The following is an 18,671-nucleotide window of genomic DNA, read 5'->3' on the forward strand; positions in this document are numbered from 1 at the left end:
AACTATACAAAAGAAAGTAATAATAAAACACAAGAATGGAGGAAGATAAAGGCAGCAAGTTATAGATATGCTATTGAAGATTTTTAATAACTTCTTTTTTAAGGCTTCCCTAATGGAGAACATCCTTCAAAACTCACTAATTTGCTGATAAATGACATGATGCAAGTTGCATTTGTTCTCACCCATTACTACACTGCCAGAACTTAGGAAACCAGTAATGTTGCTATGATACAAGGAACCAGTCATCACAGTTCTGGCTCCTTTCCATGTATTTAAAAATATCAAAAAGCTTTAGAAAAAGCCAAGAGGCTGAGGAAATTCTTGTAAGTCTATGCTGCAATTCAGCGCAGCCTTTGCAAACACTGAAAATAGGGAAAGGGAAAACATGACTGTAAAAAAGTTTGGAATTCTGTGGATAGTGAAGTAGATGTAAATGTAGGATTGATGGCAATAAAATGGGAAGTAGTAAGAAATAAACAGTTATTCTTTACATTCTTGAGTCCTAGGGGCCTGGGAAGCTTCTAATAACCAATCCATAAATTGACTAAAGTTAACCATTTTTCAAAAGCTAAAAAAAAAAAAATTGCTTAGCTATCTTCAAAATCCCTTTCAAAACACACCACAAGAATAGCAAAACGTTACTGTGTCACACTTTAACTGAAGAGAAAGAAAGCCAGTGTTTCAATTGAAGCTTTAAATATCAGAAGTGAATGAAAGAAAAATCCCACTGCCTAAAGTGTGTCATTACTCCTAATATTACTACTGAACCTTCATGCTATGCTTTTCATCAGCTAATATCAAAAGGGTATTTCCCTCTTAAAATTAGGTGTTTGATATAATCTGTAACAAACACCTAGATATTCACCTAGAAAAATTTAAGCACTCTGTTTTAATTTTTGGCACGGCTTAAGAGTGTGACAAGCAATCTGCAAAACATCTACTAACCTGCTTGGGCAATTCAACATCCATGGACTTGTTGGCTCTGAGATGAAAATTAGTCATCTACAGCTAAACCTAAACTCTATGTGCCCTTCCTGCCCCTAGAAAAGAAACTTTGTGACTGGACTAAAACAGAAAGATTCAAGTTTTCTCTTCTTTTGTGTACTTTTCCATAAATTTTGTATGCTTGGCTTCACCATGGTTCAGATTTAGCAAAGTTTCTAATAATAGATGTACATGTAGAATGCCTTTAATTTAAAAACAAATAAATAGTCTTGATATATGTGCAGTAATAGTTTATGAAAGCTTTTCAATCAAGTAAGAAAAAAAAATTCAATTAGAAGCAGGATGATAGTACACCATTGTAAATTTGTTGCTGTGTTACAATCTCTAACAATTTTAAATAAAGACTCACACATTTCTATTAAATATTGCAAGTATATCAGACTAGTTCTTTTTCCTACTGGTAACTTTTGTAACCACAAGAAGATCATCCAGAACTTCCTTTTTTCTTCTAAAATCTTGTGAAAAGTTTCCATCAATTACCTTGTGGAAACAGAGTAGAACTCCTCTTTGAAAAGACATTCCTCGTTTGCCACCATTACACTTTTTACATCTTCTGCTTTTATTCCCAAATTAGATCCTATTATGGTCAAAAGAATTCCACCACTTAGTGGTCCAGTTTCTGGCTCAATCTGTGTTCGCATGAAGGAAAGTTAAAAAAAAAAAGCAAAATTAAATATTGCAGTGACCATTTTGCTCTTCCATATTATTTAAAGCTACTTTGACTTACCCACACTTGAAATGTAGATGTTTCTTTTAGGACCTACACAAAAACACACTATGTAACTTTTTAATGTTAATTAATCATCTGGTTAGCTCAGAACCCATATTCATCAGCTGCAAATTTCACATCTCCTAAGGCAGACTGTTTTGTACAAAACTCTTGCCTCGGGTTTATTCTGTTTTAAGTTTGCTTCCTCCGCAAAGTACCATGATTTTGAAAAGCAAATGGATTGGGTTCCTTTCACAATCAATCCTTCCATGGAGCTTTTCCAGCATTTTTTTGCCATGATTTTCTCCCTTTAGGTTCACATCAGAGCAGTGCACCTTCCTAACACACAGTGCTGTCCCAAATAGTGTCTTCAAAATTTCCTCTAGTCCTCTGATCTTCGTGTATCTCATGTGAGTGCAGTACATGGGCTGATGCTAACTGAGTAATTTGCAAGTAAAATGAGGACAGAGAAGATCCTGCAGTTGCAGTGGACTCCTTAGACTGAAATACAGCCCAAACAGGCACTTGAAATCAGAATGTTTGTTGGGAGACGAGCCTGCTTTCATATGTAATACTTGGAGCACCTCTGGCAGAACCTTTTCAGGTCTTCATCTTTGTAAGACTGCAAGTTTGCCATCAAGAAAAGGGAGGTTGCACTTTAAAGTCTGCTCCATCAAAATCAGTTTCTTAGGTCTAAGCAAGTCTGAGCACAGAGACATGGCTGCCTCTGGCTGCTGGTCCACCAAGGTGGACAACACTCTTCCCTCACCCTGGGTGAATGCTCCAACTGCAGATTAAGTCAAGGGTGCACATTTGGCCTGTCTGACTTCTCAAATTCTACAACCTTGGGTTTGATTCTGATGTGGACTGGAAAATATTACTGACACCTGGAAAACATACTGTGATGCAGAAACAACCTGCTCCCTTATTAAATACTATTTAAAAGTCTAGCTTGAAACCTGTTAATAAGCCTGCTAAGTGCTTGTAGCTGCAGGAGCAGTGAACCTCTCTTACAGACTTATTGCAGGTATAAAGGACTTTGGGGGAGAAAAAATCCTATGCTAATACCCAAGAATCAAGCGCCACATTTTAAGTACACCGCTAGCCTGGCTTCTGGCACAGAGAGGACAAGGCTTGAAAAACAAGGAGTCTCAAAGACTCCATTCAGTCTCTTATTCTGAGTCTTTACAAATCTCTCACACACATCACTATTGACATTATTTCCTTTCAGCTATTTCAGAGGCTGGAAAAAACCCTGCCTTTCAGTATGAGCCTGCTTGGATGCTTTCTCCTGAAAAATATTCCTGGTAGAAAGAGAAAAAAGCAATCTTACACGAGTGATTTCTGGAGGAGGACACGTGTTGGTGGGAGGAGCATGACAGAGCTTTTCATAAACGCACTTGCTGGGCTTGCCCTCTTCTTCACACCAGACACACCTATAGTCATGCTGGGCAGCGAGGCACAAGCTGCAGTCACTTCGTCCATAAGAGCAGTTGTACAGAGTCACTGAAAGATGAATGGTAAAAACACTTAGACATTTTCCACTGTTTTAAGGATACTCTGTGCTTTAAGAAGGAAACTAACCCTGTGTACAAAGTTCAGAGGAGTCATGTGAGTAATAAGTACATTCTGTCCTTAACCCTGAATCATGTTGAGAGAACATAATTTTTCCATCTATGGAAAAACCCAAAATCTATCCATGTGCAGATTATGAATAAACTATCAAGTAGAATCCAAATGAATTTTTGTCATTCAGGTACTGTCAAAACATTCAAGTACAAAGTCCTTACTTTGACTAATGTCAATAACTCATACAACTGTTCAAAGATTAGTTCAAAAATCAGGTCCTCCTGGAGCACCACTAGTCGTATGTGGAAGGGTATAGACTCTGCGTGGGTGTTAGTAGGGACAGACATCAGGTGGTATGGGACCTCTGCCAGTTGCAGATTTAAAGGAAGAGACTTGCCTTTGTAGGATGTTTCAAGGACATTTGGGACTTTCCATAATCATCACTAATGCCTGAACTAAATAGAATGTTAACACTAAATGAAGTATTATCCTTTGTTCAAGTTAATACCTCTTCATTTCTCCATTCTTCTCCATTTTCTCGCTTTTGTTTTCCCTTCTGTCTTGAAACGTCATCCTGATGTATGCCTTATCCTTCTGTAGTGAGGTTTAGTTTTAGCTTTTCTGAGCCGAGAAATCATGTCTGACAGTCATGCCTCTCTTACTGATGAACGACTCACCAACTGTCCCAGATACTAAACTTGTTTTGGCCTCCCATCAATCTCTAGCATGATGCACAGTCATTGTATAAAACTAATTTTCCCAAATAGATGCAAAGCCTTGAGACATAGCTGTGTGGTTCAGCACCATACGGAGAGCCTGGGCTTGCAAAAAACCATATGGGGATGCACTTGAGAACTAGCCCAGAAGAAAACAGACTGAAAAGATGCCACACATTTCTCTAGGGGAAGTGTGCAAGTTGCACAGACTACCCAGTGTCTGAGTGCTGTGCTTCCCTGGAAAGGTGAGATGGATGTTGTAAAGAAGAAAACTTCTTTTCTGATTTTATCTGCTCCTTTTTTTCCTGCTTCTTTCTACTCTTTGCTTCTCTGCTTTTCTGGCCACACAGCCTCTCATCTCTGCTACTGAGGCTCTGGCACTTGTTGAGTCTTGCAAATCAACTTAACTTACCAGAACAGCAGATTATATCTAGGTTTCCTCCTGTGCTCTTTCAAGAGTTAAATGTGCTTACAGATGGGAATGGGGCTGTTGTGGTTTAACTGTAGCTGGCAAACAAGTACCACGCAAGCCACTTGCTCATTCCCCCAGCAACAGGATTGAGGAGAGAATTGGAAGGGTAAAAGGCAGAAAACTCGTGGGTTGAGATAAAGACAGTTCAATGGGGAAAGAAAAAGCCACACACACAGGCAAAGAAAAACAAAGAATTAATTCACTGCTTCCCATGGACAGGCAGGTGTTCAGCCATCCCCAGGACAGCAGAGCCCCATCTCATATAACAGTCACTTAGGAAGAGAAAGACGAATGCCATCACTCCAAATGCCTACTCTTCCTCCTTCCCCCCGGCTTTCTATATTGAGCATGATGCCATTAATGGTATGGAATATCCCTTTGGTCAGTTTGGGTCCCCTGTTCCATTTTTGTCTTCTCTCAACCTCCCATGCACTCTCAACTTCTTTGCCAGCATGGCAGCATGAAAAGCAGAAAAGGCCTTGGATTTGTGTAAGCACTGCTTACACAGTTTTTGTTGTAAGCAACAACAAAAACATCTCTGTTATCAACACTGTGTTCAATACAAATCCAAACCAGCCCCTTTAGCCACTGTGAAGAACATTAACTACACCAGCTGAAAACAGCACAGGGGTGTACAAGACAGAAACTCAACATCTCCCCTTTCCAGTAGTGATAAGCTGTTTTATGTGCTCATTATGTCTGACGAAACAGTAACCTGAGTGACACTGGTTGTTTTTCAAAGGAGGTTCATCCTTGAAGATGCAGAAAATAAAGGAAAATAAACAGACGTGGACAAGGGCAATTCCCTTTGAGATCACATATGGTAAGGCCATTAAAAATGTCTATTTAAAGAAAGCTTTTATTCTCAGAGGAGCAGGACTCTAGAAAGGAGATGGGCAAAACACCTTCCAGTCACTAACATTTTCAAAGCGCTTGGTAACAGCAACAGTAGTAGCTTTTAAAATCTAATTCCAGGAGACTACCATGTCAGATTTCTACTGAAATGACAAAGTAAAAAGAGAATGCTATTTTTTCAGCAGTGGCCTCATTCCCCTGCAAGGCATGAACAATATTGCAGATGCCCAAATCTTGGCTACTGTCTCTCTGCCACAGCATGTAGTCTCATACAGGCAGTTTTTCTCTAAATGTTATATATTTTAAACCCTCAGCATTCTGTTTCACAACTAGTCTTTAATATAATAACAGGTTTTTATTCTTTCCTGTACACTGAAGAGCTGATGCAATGATGAAGCCTGGTTTTAACTCCTCCTACCTCTAATCAGCATATCCACTTGATTTCAAGTAATTTTACCAGCACAAATGCAGTTGAGGTATCATTGGAGGTGTATGCAAAACTAAAGGACTTTGGTATTTTTAACACTGAAAAATGAAAGTGTATACATTTGATTCAGTCTCTATCTTGAATTTCCAAGGAATTGCACAAAGCAGGAGCAGCATAATTTGCTTCATAGAATGAGCACACTGATATGGAAGTCACTGAACAACAAACATAACCCAAGCAATATTTCCAACAGTTTGTTTGTCAGTTATCCACTCTGTATGTTGGATGCAAATGTAGTGCTGTGGAAAAGCACCAGTATGACAGCCCTGGTATGCTGCTGTTTGTGTTTATAAGCAGAAGAAACAACGTGGACAGTGGCAAGGAAAAGTTTCCTCACACCTATGCTGTGAATTGCGTTTGTGGGAACCAGATTCCTTTCTTATTCCAGCTCTCTGAAAGGTTGCTACTGCACAGACACTTGAACAAGTAATATTGTTAAACAATTTTTCCCCTTGGCTGCCTGAACTCAGCACTTCTCACCCATGCCACCACACGGTCAACCAGGTACAGCATGGGAATATGTTTACTTTGTTATCCTTCATTGGTTGGACAGGGATTCTTATCCCATCCCTCAGTAAACAATGTCAGCACTGCAATGTCTTGACTTTCCCCACATCCAGTTGCATAAATGTGATGGAGAAAGCCATGACTTTAAAGTATTAACCACTCCCCCCGTTCACTGAACAGCTCATTAAATGTAGCAGCAGCAGGCCACTCATTAGATTCAGATTCTTATCCTTCACCTTGAGATACCAGCTGTGATATCATTGATAAAAAGGACAAATGATAAAAGGGATATATTGGATTTCATACTGCTCAGAACCCCTGATGCTTGAGATGTAAAAACGCTATCATAACTTAGTATTCACTAAGTGTTGTACAAAGAAAGGGTTCTTTCACTGGCAGGTTCAAAGGTGCTTCTCAGCAGCAACCATATACCCAAAGCCAATTCTTTTCAAGATGCATAAAAACACATTACGCTGTGGATTTCATATTGCAAAGAAGTCTAAAAGACAGACAGCATTTGGAATTAAAAAAATCTCTTTTATAATAAGAAGAGACATTTGCTGATAATTTTTCAATTCCCCTCTTGCAAGGGTTCTGTATTTCAATCTGAATGATAACATTTTCTTAATAATTTAGGTACTTTGGGGGGGGGGGAGGGGTTATGTTTTTCCCAGACTTAAAAAAAGGTGTTGGGGATATTTGGCCAAAATTTTGTAGTTTTAAATGTGACAGCCTCTGGAATGGAAATTAAAGCAGTGTGAGTTTGTAACATGACCTCCCTGTAATATTCATGCCAGATCCTCTTTTAAGTGCTTTTTAACACTGCACAAAGAGACATAAGGAAAATCTTCTAAAAACATAGTTCTATGCTGCCAATAAGAAAGGGAATACATTTAAATATTGTCCAGCTGGAGAAACAGGGTCTGGAGATTCAATCTGTAGAGGAAATTACTTAGAGTATTGGTATTAGTTTTCCTGATGTTGACTCATCACACAAATAATAAGTGTGCTGCCTCATAGTTCTTGCAATATTCTGCCTTAAACTTCAGTCCAAAGGACAGGAAGGTAGGTCTCAGCTCCTAGATTTCTTCCAAAGATTTTGAAGGAGCTTCCTTACTTCAGCTCAGGACTAGACTCACAGACATAATTGCTTCATTGTTGTATGTTGAAAGAAATAAAGAAATTTATATTCATAAAGAAATTTTTATCAGATATGCAGTCATTGTGCTATAATTTTTTTGTCATATAAATAAATGAATAAAATAATGAGCTGAAAGCACACAATGTTTCCGTATATTACTGATTGCCAGCAGACACAGGGACTGTAGAACTTGTCTAAGCTGAGACACAGGTAAAAGTTGAGATTTCAGGTGAAGTCTGTATGAGCAGTAGTGAGAACAATCCCCTTTCTGCTATTTTATGAGGAAAGTGCCTTGAGGAAGGGAAGCGGTAATAGAAAAAATTAATAATCAAACTATTTAAGTAAGTGAAGCTTTGTTATTAGCACTGCCCTTCAGAGCAAAAGCAATCTCAAAAAATCATAGAATCATAGAATTATAGAATCAGAGAAGAATTTGGGTTGGAAGAGACCTTTAAAAGTCATCTATTTAAATCCCTGCAATAAGCAGGGACACCTTCAACTAGATCAAATTTTTTTTGGAGATTGTCCTGTGTACACTCAGAAGCTGGACTTGATGATCTTTGTGGGTCCCTTCCAACTTAAGATATTCTGTGATTCTATGATTCTACTCAGAGCCTGGTCCAGCCTGACCTTCAGTGTTTCCAGGTATGAGGCATCTACCACTTCTCTGGTATCCAAAACATAGCCCCGTACTAGCCACTGTGAAGGAAACAAACTCTATCCCAGCCGAAACCAGCACAGCAACTTGTGCCAGTGTTTCCCCATTCTCATTGTAAAAACCTTCTTCCTTATATCTAATTAAAATCTACTTTCTTTCAGTGTAAAACCATTACCCCTTGTCCTATTGCAACAATTCCTGCAAAGAGTTTGTCCCTGTCCTTTTTATAAACCCCTTTTAAGTACTGAAAGGCTGCAATGTCTCCCCAGAGCCTTCTCTTTTCCAGGCTGAATGATCCCAACTCTTCCAGCCTTTTCTCATGGTGAAGGTGCCCCAGCCCTCTGATCATCTCTTTGGCCTTCCCTCCTCTGTTCTCATTTCAATATGTCTGTGTCCTTCTTATGTTGTGGGCCAAGAGCTGGGTGCCGTATTCCAGATGGGCTCTCATGAGAGCCGAGTAGAGGAGAGAATAATTTCCCTCAACCTGCTGGTCACATTTCTTTTGATCCAGCCCAGAATACAACTGGCCTTCTGGGCTGCAAATGCACATTGCTGGGTCATGTCCAGCTTTTCACACCCAAGTCCTCTGCAGGACTGCTCTCAATTCCTTCATACCTCAGCCTGTATTCGTGGCTGGGATTCTCCGAAGCCATGTGCTGGACCTTACACTTGGCCTTACTGAACTTCATGAGGTTCACAAGGGCCTACTTCTTCAGCCTGTCAGGGTCCCTCTGGATGGCATCTCTGCCCTCCAGCGTGTCAACCGTACCGCACAGCTTGGTGTCATCAGCAAACTTGCTGAGCACACTGATGTTTGATGCATTACTTTAGAATTAATCACTTTTGATCTGTCAGATTTAATAGATTAAACCAAATCAGCAAAACCTACAAACATTCTTACTCACATGACTCCAAATTATGAAGGAATAGATTTCTGTTTACTGTAATTAACCTCCCTTTAATTTCATATTTCATACTTACCCATCAGTTTGCTGTCAATCTTGACCTTATCTGTTCTTATGGATAAGTTAAGTTGTAGAGTCTCATTTGCACTATAGGAGAACTGAAAAAGATGACAAAATAGAGATATTTATACCTTCATTTGGCAAGGTTGATTTCATGCATTTTCTGTGATTCTCAATAAACAGAGTTGTGAAGGTTTTAGAAATGCTCTCAAGCCTTATGGCCTTTTCTTCCTCTTGGCCAAATATATTTATAGAAAAATGTTTTAATGAACCTAATCCTTCACAATCAGAATTTTCAAGTACCAAGAGACAGCAATATCTGAATACTCGCTTACCATTAATTTAATTTACATTTGGTTATAAGTATCAAAGCAGCAAAAGTACTGTTCAGATGCAGTAAGTATAGCTGCTGACCCTGCTGAGTTCTCCCTTCCCACACCATCTGGCCCCATTACTTCTGTGGGCACAGCAGACTCACACCACATGGAGAGGAAATTTCGCATCTTTTGCAGTACAACCTCCTCATTTTACAGCCAAATCACAAGGTTCACGTGCTCCAAGACATGAGCGTCTGCTCATGTTGAAAGACAGCATTAGTAACAATTATTGGGAAGGAAAAAGAGCAAAGAAAAATACAGAGGCTTTATAAAGAAAATGCTTTGTGCTGGGCACAAATGATGCATGAATGTCCATTATTTCTCAAAGCTACTGTTAGCTCATAAGACATAAAGTTTAAATTCAGCATTTCATTTGTGAGTCAAACTTTGAGCTTAGAAAATAGACTATTTTCAAAATATTATTTCCTTTCTTAGTAAAATAAACCAGAGAGAAAGAAGCATAACTACTTGTGAGAGATTGAAATCATTAGTGGCTTAAACATCATTAAAATCACTGAAAGACTTTTGTCCACAGTAGCAAACTGTGCAAAGAAGTAACTGCTCACCAAAGCTCCTGCCTACCCAAATATGGCTACTAATTTGGACTGTCACTAGAAGTTGAGATAAGATAAAGGTGATACTATTGTCCAATCATCCCAGGAGAAGAATGTATCCACAAGTGTGAGGGACTGGAATGCTAATGGTTCAAGCAATCAAGGTGCAAGCTCATGCCCAGGTGCTGAGGATGTGTACACCCACCACCTCAGGCTACAAGCTGGGTGTTTAACAAGGTAATGAAACAGGTAAATCCTGCGAGGTGGGGTAGTGTTTCTTTGTCCTTATACAAATGACTCAGCTGTGGTAGCTCCCCTCCAGGGAAGTACCAAACATTCATATGAAGCCATAAGGTATTAATCTCTGCTGATGGGCCATAATTGACTCAACTGCACTAATGTGACAGGCAGCTGTAACATCTTACAAGGTGTAAAGGACTCATGAAATGTCATGTGATCTAGTATTATATCATCCACTGTAAAATTCCCCATGCCAGGGGAGGTACTGGGGGCATTTCTACCCACCCTAAGCAAAAGAAAACACCCACCACCAGGATTCCTCATCACCCCGGGCATCCCTTGACAGATCCAGACTGCAAACATCACTTTGACAAGTCTGGGATTCTCACCACAAAAAAGACCACAAGAAGAAGAACAACAGGATGTTGGAGTTCAGAGAGTGGTGATATTTTTTTCTACTTCTGTCTCTCTGTCACTCTCTTTCTCTCCTGCTGAACCTTCTCTTTTCCCTATTTCTTTCTATCTCTCTCTGCCTAACATTTACTGTTAAATAAAAATCCATCCAATTGACTTCAGGACATGGTCTCCTTTGCACCTTAATTTGGGCAGAGGCATCTCTTTAATAATTTTAATAATCAGATCATAACGCTGTATGGCCAGTCTCTTCGCGAACGAAGAACCGGGGAAGGTTTTTACACCTTCCAGCCTGCGCATTGGATTTTTTAGGTGAGACACAGTGTGCGCGGAACTGAGCCCACCCTTTAATCCTGAGGTTCATCTGCCGGGGCCAAGCACGCTTGGACGGTGGCAGCGAGGTCCTCAGGATGTAGATGGATTGCCTTACAGGGCTAACGAGCTCCATCTGCCCGGGAAAGCTCCATCTGCCCGGGGATCATAACACTACTAAGTAGTCGAACAACAGCACACTGTTACCATTCTTACCACTCCCATTTTTACAGATGCAAAATGGGAAAGGTAATGAATTGGGATGTGGAGAGGGAACGCACTGAAATTCTTGTATTTTCACAGAATTACAGAATATGCCGAGTTGGAAGGGAACCACAACTCCTATCCCTGCACAGGACCATCCCCAAGAGTCGCAACATGTGCTTGAATGTATCATCCAAATGCTTCTTGAACTCTGTCAGCCTTGGTGCTCTGACCACTTCTCTGGGGAGCCTGTTCCAGTGCACAACCACCCTCTCAGTAAAGAACCTTTCTCTAATATCCAACCTAAACCTTCCCTGATACAACTTCAGGCCATTCCCTTAGGTTGTGTCACTGGCCATCACTGAGAAGAGACCAATTCCCGCCCCTCCCCTTCCCCTCATGAGGAAGTTGTAACCACAATGAGGTCTCAACTCAGTCTCCTCTTCTCCAGCCTGAACAGACCAAGTGCCCTCAGCCGCTCCTCATACGGTTTCCCCTCAAGGCTCTTCACCATCTTCACTGCCCTCCTTTGGACACTCTCTAATAGCTTAATATCTTTCTTATATTGCGGTAACCAAAACTGAACACAATATTCAAGGTGAGGCCTCAATGACTCTACCAGATTGCATAAAATATGAAGAATCAAACAATAACGGTCTCAAATTCCTCCACGGACAGTTCCATAAATCTATGGATTGCATGGGTAGAGAAATGAAGGAGAAGGATCAAAGGCTTTGACAGGAGACCCCAGGAGCTCTGAGCTAAAGCTGTTGCCTTTGACTACTCCTGCCAAAGGAGAAGCTCTATCAGAGGTGACTTTCTTTTCTGAGGGAAACCCATATTACTAGTATAATTCTGGACACATATAGCTACTGGAACACTTTAGAAGAAGAAGAAGAACTGAGCATATTTGTTAGGTGAATCATATTTTTGCATTTACCTCTTTAGTCATGAATGAAAAATTTCCATAATCTGATTCATCAACAGGAGCTTCGAATTCAAACTGGCTGTTTCCAACCACAAATTTTTTACCCTGTGGAAGAGAAAAGTTCAGTTTAGAATTTGTATAGCATCACCAAGCATAGTAAACATCACCAGGCAATATCCTGTTCAGCTATGCAAGTAATTAAGACCAAATGCAGTAGGCTAACCAGTTACAGTCATCTAAAGCAGTGGTAGTGAAACATGGAGTCAGAGCAATCTGGTACCTTGATGCACTCCTCCAACATTCATTCGGGGTGGACACAATAAACAGTTCAAAAAAAGTAAAATCAAATGTATCACTCCATTTTAGGGAGCAATAAGAAAAAACTAAGATATTTAAACACTGGATGGCTTCACACATCAGATATGTTATTAACAGAGCTGTGTGAGTTCTGCTTTGTAGGGATTCTGGGCAGAGCAGTAATGCAAGAACTGCATGGGAAACAGGAATGAACATCTCAGCTCTTTCTGGCTTTCTCATGCCTTACTATGACTCCAGATGTATTTTCACAGGAAAGTTTGATGGCAGCACCAGTTTAGGGTACTCCTGCCTCCTGAACACCATCTTTCCCCCTCTTCTCCCTAGATCCTAAATCCATTAATTACCATCATAAGGCTGAAGCTCATACCAACTGACCTTCACTGCACCAGCAAAACTCTCAGCTTGGCTGTTCTGTGATTCAGTCAAGGAACCGAGCTGGTTAAAAACCAAACACATCACCCCACAACACTGTTTCTGTGCTGGATGATTCTCCTGCCCCCAGGATAGCTGTGCAAACAGCTTTGCCAGAAGAATCTTAGGAAGAAATGAGTAGCAAGGATATTTTCAGACAGTATTGTTGATAAACACTTATGAAATCAGATCCCACTGGGGGACAAGATAACCTTCACCTTTACAAAATCATAGAATGGTTTAGGTTGGGATCTTCAAAAATCATCTAGTCCAACACCCCTGACATAGGTAGGGATATCTTTCCCTGGACCAGGTTGCTGAAAGCCCCATACAACCTGGTCTTGAACACTTCTAGGGATGGGGTACCCACAACATTCTTGGGCAACCTATTCCAGTCACTCATCACCCTCCTTGTAAAAGATTTCTTCCTTATATCCTGTCTAATCCTACCCTCTTTCAGTTTAAAAAACGTTGCCCCTTTCCCTTTTCCTAGAGGCCCTGCTAAAAAGTCTCTCTTTATCTTTCTTGTAAGCCCCCTTTATACATTGAAAGTCCACAAAAGTGTCTCTTTGGAGCCTTCTTTTCTCCAGCTGAACCACCTCAACTCTATCAGCTTTTCTTCACAGAGTAAGTGCTCTAGCTCTCACCCAACCCTCTGATCATTTCCATGTCTCTCTTCTGGACCTACTGCAACAGGTCCATGTCTTTCTTGTACTGAGGACCCCAGAGCTGGAGTTTCAGGACAGTGGATAGGAGGAAGACAAATACCTCCCTCGACCTGCTGGCCACACTTCTTTTGATGCAGCCCAGGATACCATTGATTTTTTTGGGTTGCAAGTGCACATCATCATTATCTAATGTTTCATTCCCATGTCATTCTCCACAGGGCTATTCTCAATGCATTTAACCCCCAGTCTGTATTGATATTGGGAATTACCCTGACCCAGGTACAGAACATTAGCAGTGGCCTTGCTGGACTTTATGAGAACTTCACAGAGGATATAAAGAACTACTCCTTGTTTTTGACCAGAGCTGTCTGAGTCTTGAAGCACATGGCCAAAAAATAATGTTTACTCAATTCCTCTTTTCTGCTCCAGGGGTTACATACATTGTTTCCTATCATCTAAGCCTTGTGGATGAGCATCACAGCATGTTTATTTGTAGCTACTTCTCCAACGCTGGAATCATAGGTAACTCATGGGTCACTAGGTTTATCTAATTAGTGCAGTGGAAAGCTTTCCTATTGCACCTTCACTGTGACAGGTTGGGCAGTGGACGTGAGCCCACCAAGGTTTGGGGCTGAGGAGGACAACATGTTCTAACCAGTTAAAGGGCCTGACTCAAGCCTTTGCTAGGTTTATGTTATAGAGGGGAACATAACTTCTACTTCTTGCTTTTCAGAAGCTACATATAGAAAATAAGCTACTGACTGAGACTTGTCTGCCACTTTAACAGTTCATTCTTGCTTTAGAGGAAACATCTACATACTCTGAGTTTTAAAGCACCTCCTTACAAATCTTTTTTTTTTTTTTTTTTTTAGGAATGCTGCCTTGTTTTCCCTACTCCACATATTTTAATATAACATCTGTTTTTAAATATTCAAATTCTGCTGTTGCTGTTAAAGCTTTCCCACATGCTTAACAGCATGCTCTGGGAGAGGAGACTGTGTGTGACAGCTGATATCTGGAGTGCGTTGAAATCAGGAGTTGCTATACCAGGCCCTTGAGCAGAAGGCCACACAGCTCACAGCTGGCAGTCTGGGTTCAAGACACATACAGCAAACACTAGGAAGCGGGTTACACATCAGACACACATGACAAAGACAAATCCAAATGGGAAATTACTTTTAACGAGAATCTTTGGTGGGCTAATAAGGTTATCTTGATGCTGGTACATCTGTCTCTCCTATTCTGCCAATCTTTCAAGGACTCAGCTGGAGAATGCCTCTCAGAAATTGCATGCAATATGATTGATCAGTACTAAACTTTCCTCTCAACTGCCTATCCTGTATGAGGCTATTCCCAAAAGAATGACAACAGCTTGGGTTTACCTCTCCTTCCTACTGAAATTCTTTCAGAGAAAGGAGTGGCAGAAAAATAGTCAAGAGGCTCTTCTGTTTTAATCCATTTCCCTCCAATGAAGTCCTCAGGAGGAGACTTACTGTACTTTAAGCATCCACAAGTTAGGAGGTGAATACAAAACATGCAAGCTTATACTTCCTCCCTCAGTTCTGCAATAGCAGTTTTTTTAAGCCATTCACCTCTCCTACTCAGTAAGTCCTTCATTGCTCATCTCCACCTAGAAATGAAGATGCTTATATGCACAATGTTGGCTAGTGCACTTAGTCACCCATGATAAGGCTGTTTGTGCCTTTTAAGTAAAGCACAGATTAAACCAAGATAATAGAACTAGTAGTTCAAAGTGACAATAGAACATTAATTTTTGCTTTTCCTAAGCAAGAATTTAGGCAAGGAAAGTGGATATACCAATGTTCTAATCAATAAAGGCCTTAAATGTGCTCATAGCTGCATGACTGCTAGCTCTGAACACACTGTAATGCCCAGCATATCCTGTAGCAAAATTGTTCCACATGAGAAGCCAAATGCTATTTTGCATTTGGGCTGCAGGCCAACCCCTACAAAATATCCATCCATGGCTTCTCCTGAGCCACCCTGATTTCCATGAGGTATTTACCAAAGGCTGAGTGTAAGTTATGCCCTTACTCAAATGAACTTTCACTCATCAAAGTTACTGCTTCAGCTAGCATGACCCCACAGGCATGAGTGCCTGTGTGATTACAACTATTTTATGCCTTATTTGTCTGCTATCACATAGAGGTCTGTGTATACAGCTGTAGTAACTGTGTGTGCTTATTCAAGTCCTGGCACTGAAGGCATTATATTGTTTTGGCTTAAAAATGCACATCTGTACCAGGATATATGGAGCTGATCCCATGACAGACATGACATTCCCACATGGCTCTTACCCAAGAAAAATTACTCTGACATCATTTGACACTCACTGCTCTCCAACATCTTTCCAGCTTTGTGCCTGTGTATTCACCTTGACTTAGAGAGACCTGAAATCCTTGTAAGCCTTCCCAGTTCCAAGTTAAATAAATACATACCAGGTCTGTTCTGTTGGCAAATTGCTAAACATTGCTACCCCTGATAAAGCACTCAATCCACAGGATGTGTCTCACAGAATAAAAAAAAAAAAATATTTTTCTCCATTCGCTTTTTGCTACTAGTAATTCAGAAAGATTAAAGTGCTTAATTACAGAATGATAAACTAGATAAAGGACTTTTTGGATTCTTCCTGCTTCTTCTCTTTCTTGGAGGAAGAGGGTCCACTGGAAGCCAAAGTCAGTACATCTAACTTATGCATCTACTCTGAATTTGTTCTTGAGAGTGGCTTTTCCTTTTTCCAAGAAGCAGGAAAATATTTTCCTCTTGTGTGGAGAAACAGCTCTTCACAATTTTAAACAAAAGAAATATGAGTTTAAACTCTGTCATACCCTTCAATTTTTAGCAAATAGAGCTGTGGCCTCACGTTGCACACAGTCAGACATCCTATCAGGAACCAGACCAAATTCACCCAATTTCTTTTAATCATCTGTATATGTTTTAAGGTCTTCAAACAAAAATGTTTATCTTTGAACATATGTTTATATAGCAAGGTCTTCATATATGTTTACAGTAGTGACACTCAGTCTTCTTATGATTAGAGTGCTTAAGGGTTGCTTTTTACCCTTCTCTGAATACCCTTCTTACATCGCTACTCTTCAGACCTGTTGACCCTTTTCCATCCCTTGGCAGACATAGCAGAGGTGACAGAAGGAATTTATAAGCTATAGAGTACTTCAGTTTGAAAAAGGAAAAAAAACTCAAAAGTAAGACCCTTCTTTCCCTCAATAGGTGGCCACTAGCTAAAGAAATCAATGCACTCCTCCCCAGTGTATCTATCATCAATTTACACAAAGACAGCACAGAAACAAAGAACAGAAATAATAACAATACTTGAGCTATTACCTAAAAATGATTTTTAAGCTTCTTTTTGTCAAACTAACAATAACATTTTATGCATTGTCTAGGTTACAAAACAATTAAAAGCTTGAGGTCAAGCTCTTACTTCTCAGAAGATTTGTAATTTATTTTCTGGAAGCAAGTACAGAGAAAGAGAAAGAGAAGCCTTTTTTATGGTTGAAAAAATGCCTAATCTGTTTTGATGGTCACGCACACACACAAAAGCAAAAGATTATTTTATCCAAACTAAGAAAAATTTAATTTTGAGTGCATTTTTGTATTTGAAAGGTGAAAACTGAATTAAGCACACTGAGTGATGTCATTCTAGAACCACAACAACAAAACCCACCAAGTATTTAATTAGAAAAAAAGATATGAAACATACACAATTTCTACATCTTCTCTCATTTCTTTAGATGAAAAAAAATAGTCCAGTGTTTCAGTAGATCTTAAAGTGCCCCCTCCAATTTTAGTGGTTAAAATATTTTCTCCAGCTATGATTCTCTCTTGGTGATGACTCTACTACAATAACCAAGACTGTATCAAATTTGAATGTGTAGCTCTTTTCTTTCTTTAAAAACAAGTACAAGCAGGATCTCCAAGGCACATAAACTAATGCTTCAGTTTAGGGGTGTGGATGCAGTTTAACTTGCATTCAAATGACAGCTAGCTTTGAATTTATCTGCTTACCTGATAATAATCTAGATGCTTTCCCTCAAAAAACACAGTTGTTTGGTACTCCACAGGTATTATTGGAGGGTCAGGGTTTAGAAACTGTGGGCATTCTTCCTCCTGCACAGTGAAACATTTTATATATTATTACAAACAAAAAATCTTATCACAATAAGCTCCAACGGCCTTTGGACAATAGAATGGTTGTTCTGAAGAACTTCATGCTTAAAATACAGTGACAGATTTGATTACACCCTTTCAAATTAGACATGCTAAAAATGACTGCAGCATATGTCAAAGCTGTGGGTGATTATCTTTCCCTGCCTTGAAATCTCGTTCCTCCCATTGAAGCAAAATAGTAAAAGGAACAGAAATATCCTTTCAGGAGTTATTCAGTCTCACTGCCCCTCCTCAATCACACCCCGAATTCCCACCCCCGCACTGTCACTAAAAAAACCCCACCACCTTACACTTCTGGAGTTAACTTTAGGATCCTTTTTAAAATCCTAATTCAACCAACTGATATGAGACATAAAGCAAACAAAATACTGAAATGTTCTAATAAAAATCTAATAACCTTATTTTTAAACATTACCATATTTTGTTTAATCACATCCTGTATTGAAGAGGACTCTTCACAGATATGTCTCTTCCAGTCCCACTGGCAATTCCATCTATTGCTTGCACAGGAATAGCATCTACAAATATAACACGGTAGTCATGACAAACTGTCAGGCTTTTTCCCCCACTGACAGAAAAAGTAAATGAAATTCCATATTTATTCATGGAGGGTAGATCAGTCTGTTATAACGTCCTTACTATGTTAAGCTGAAAACTTTATAATAAGAACAGTTCAAGAAATCCAAAAAGCTATTTTAGTCATTAAATATTTGAGAAAGGATCAGAAAACCACAGTATCTTGCACAGACTTTGAGATCAAGCCTGAGAGGACTGGAAATTATTTTGATCTACCTTCATACATAAGGCTGAACAAAGGGTTTGGGATGGCTGTGCCTGCCCTGGGGCAGTAACATCTCAAGCAGGGCTGATGCTGGGGGCAGAGTCAGCACTGACTGTGTACTTGAAAGCACCACAACCCAAAGCACCAATCTATCATTTCAGGGAACCAGTA

General features: G+C 39.9%; 1 protein-coding gene across 3 annotated transcripts in view; it reads right to left on the reverse strand.

Moving 5' to 3' along the window:
* Positions 1-18,671, reverse strand: part of PLXNB2 (plexin B2) — a 256,734-nt gene that overhangs the window by 48,307 nt on the left and 189,756 nt on the right. For all 3 annotated transcript variants that reach the window (XM_027894893.1, XM_027894891.1, XM_027894892.1), the window contains 6 exons: positions 18,135-18,237; positions 17,558-17,659; positions 12,126-12,218; positions 9,101-9,182; positions 3,048-3,220; positions 1,486-1,634 (listed from right to left, as the gene is read on the reverse strand). In XM_027894893.1, coding sequence (XP_027750694.1) covers positions 1,486-1,634; positions 3,048-3,220; positions 9,101-9,182; positions 12,126-12,218; positions 17,558-17,659; positions 18,135-18,237 — 702 coding nt within the window. The remainder of the gene's footprint in view (positions 1-1,485; positions 1,635-3,047; positions 3,221-9,100; positions 9,183-12,125; positions 12,219-17,557; positions 17,660-18,134; positions 18,238-18,671) is intronic.

Source organism: Empidonax traillii, unplaced genomic scaffold, assembly GCF_003031625.1.
Source record: "Empidonax traillii isolate 1590-97213 ecotype Southwest subspecies unplaced genomic scaffold, ASM303162v1 scaffold447:size986111, whole genome shotgun sequence".
In the NCBI taxonomy this organism is placed as follows: Eukaryota; Metazoa; Chordata; class Aves; order Passeriformes; family Tyrannidae; genus Empidonax; species Empidonax traillii.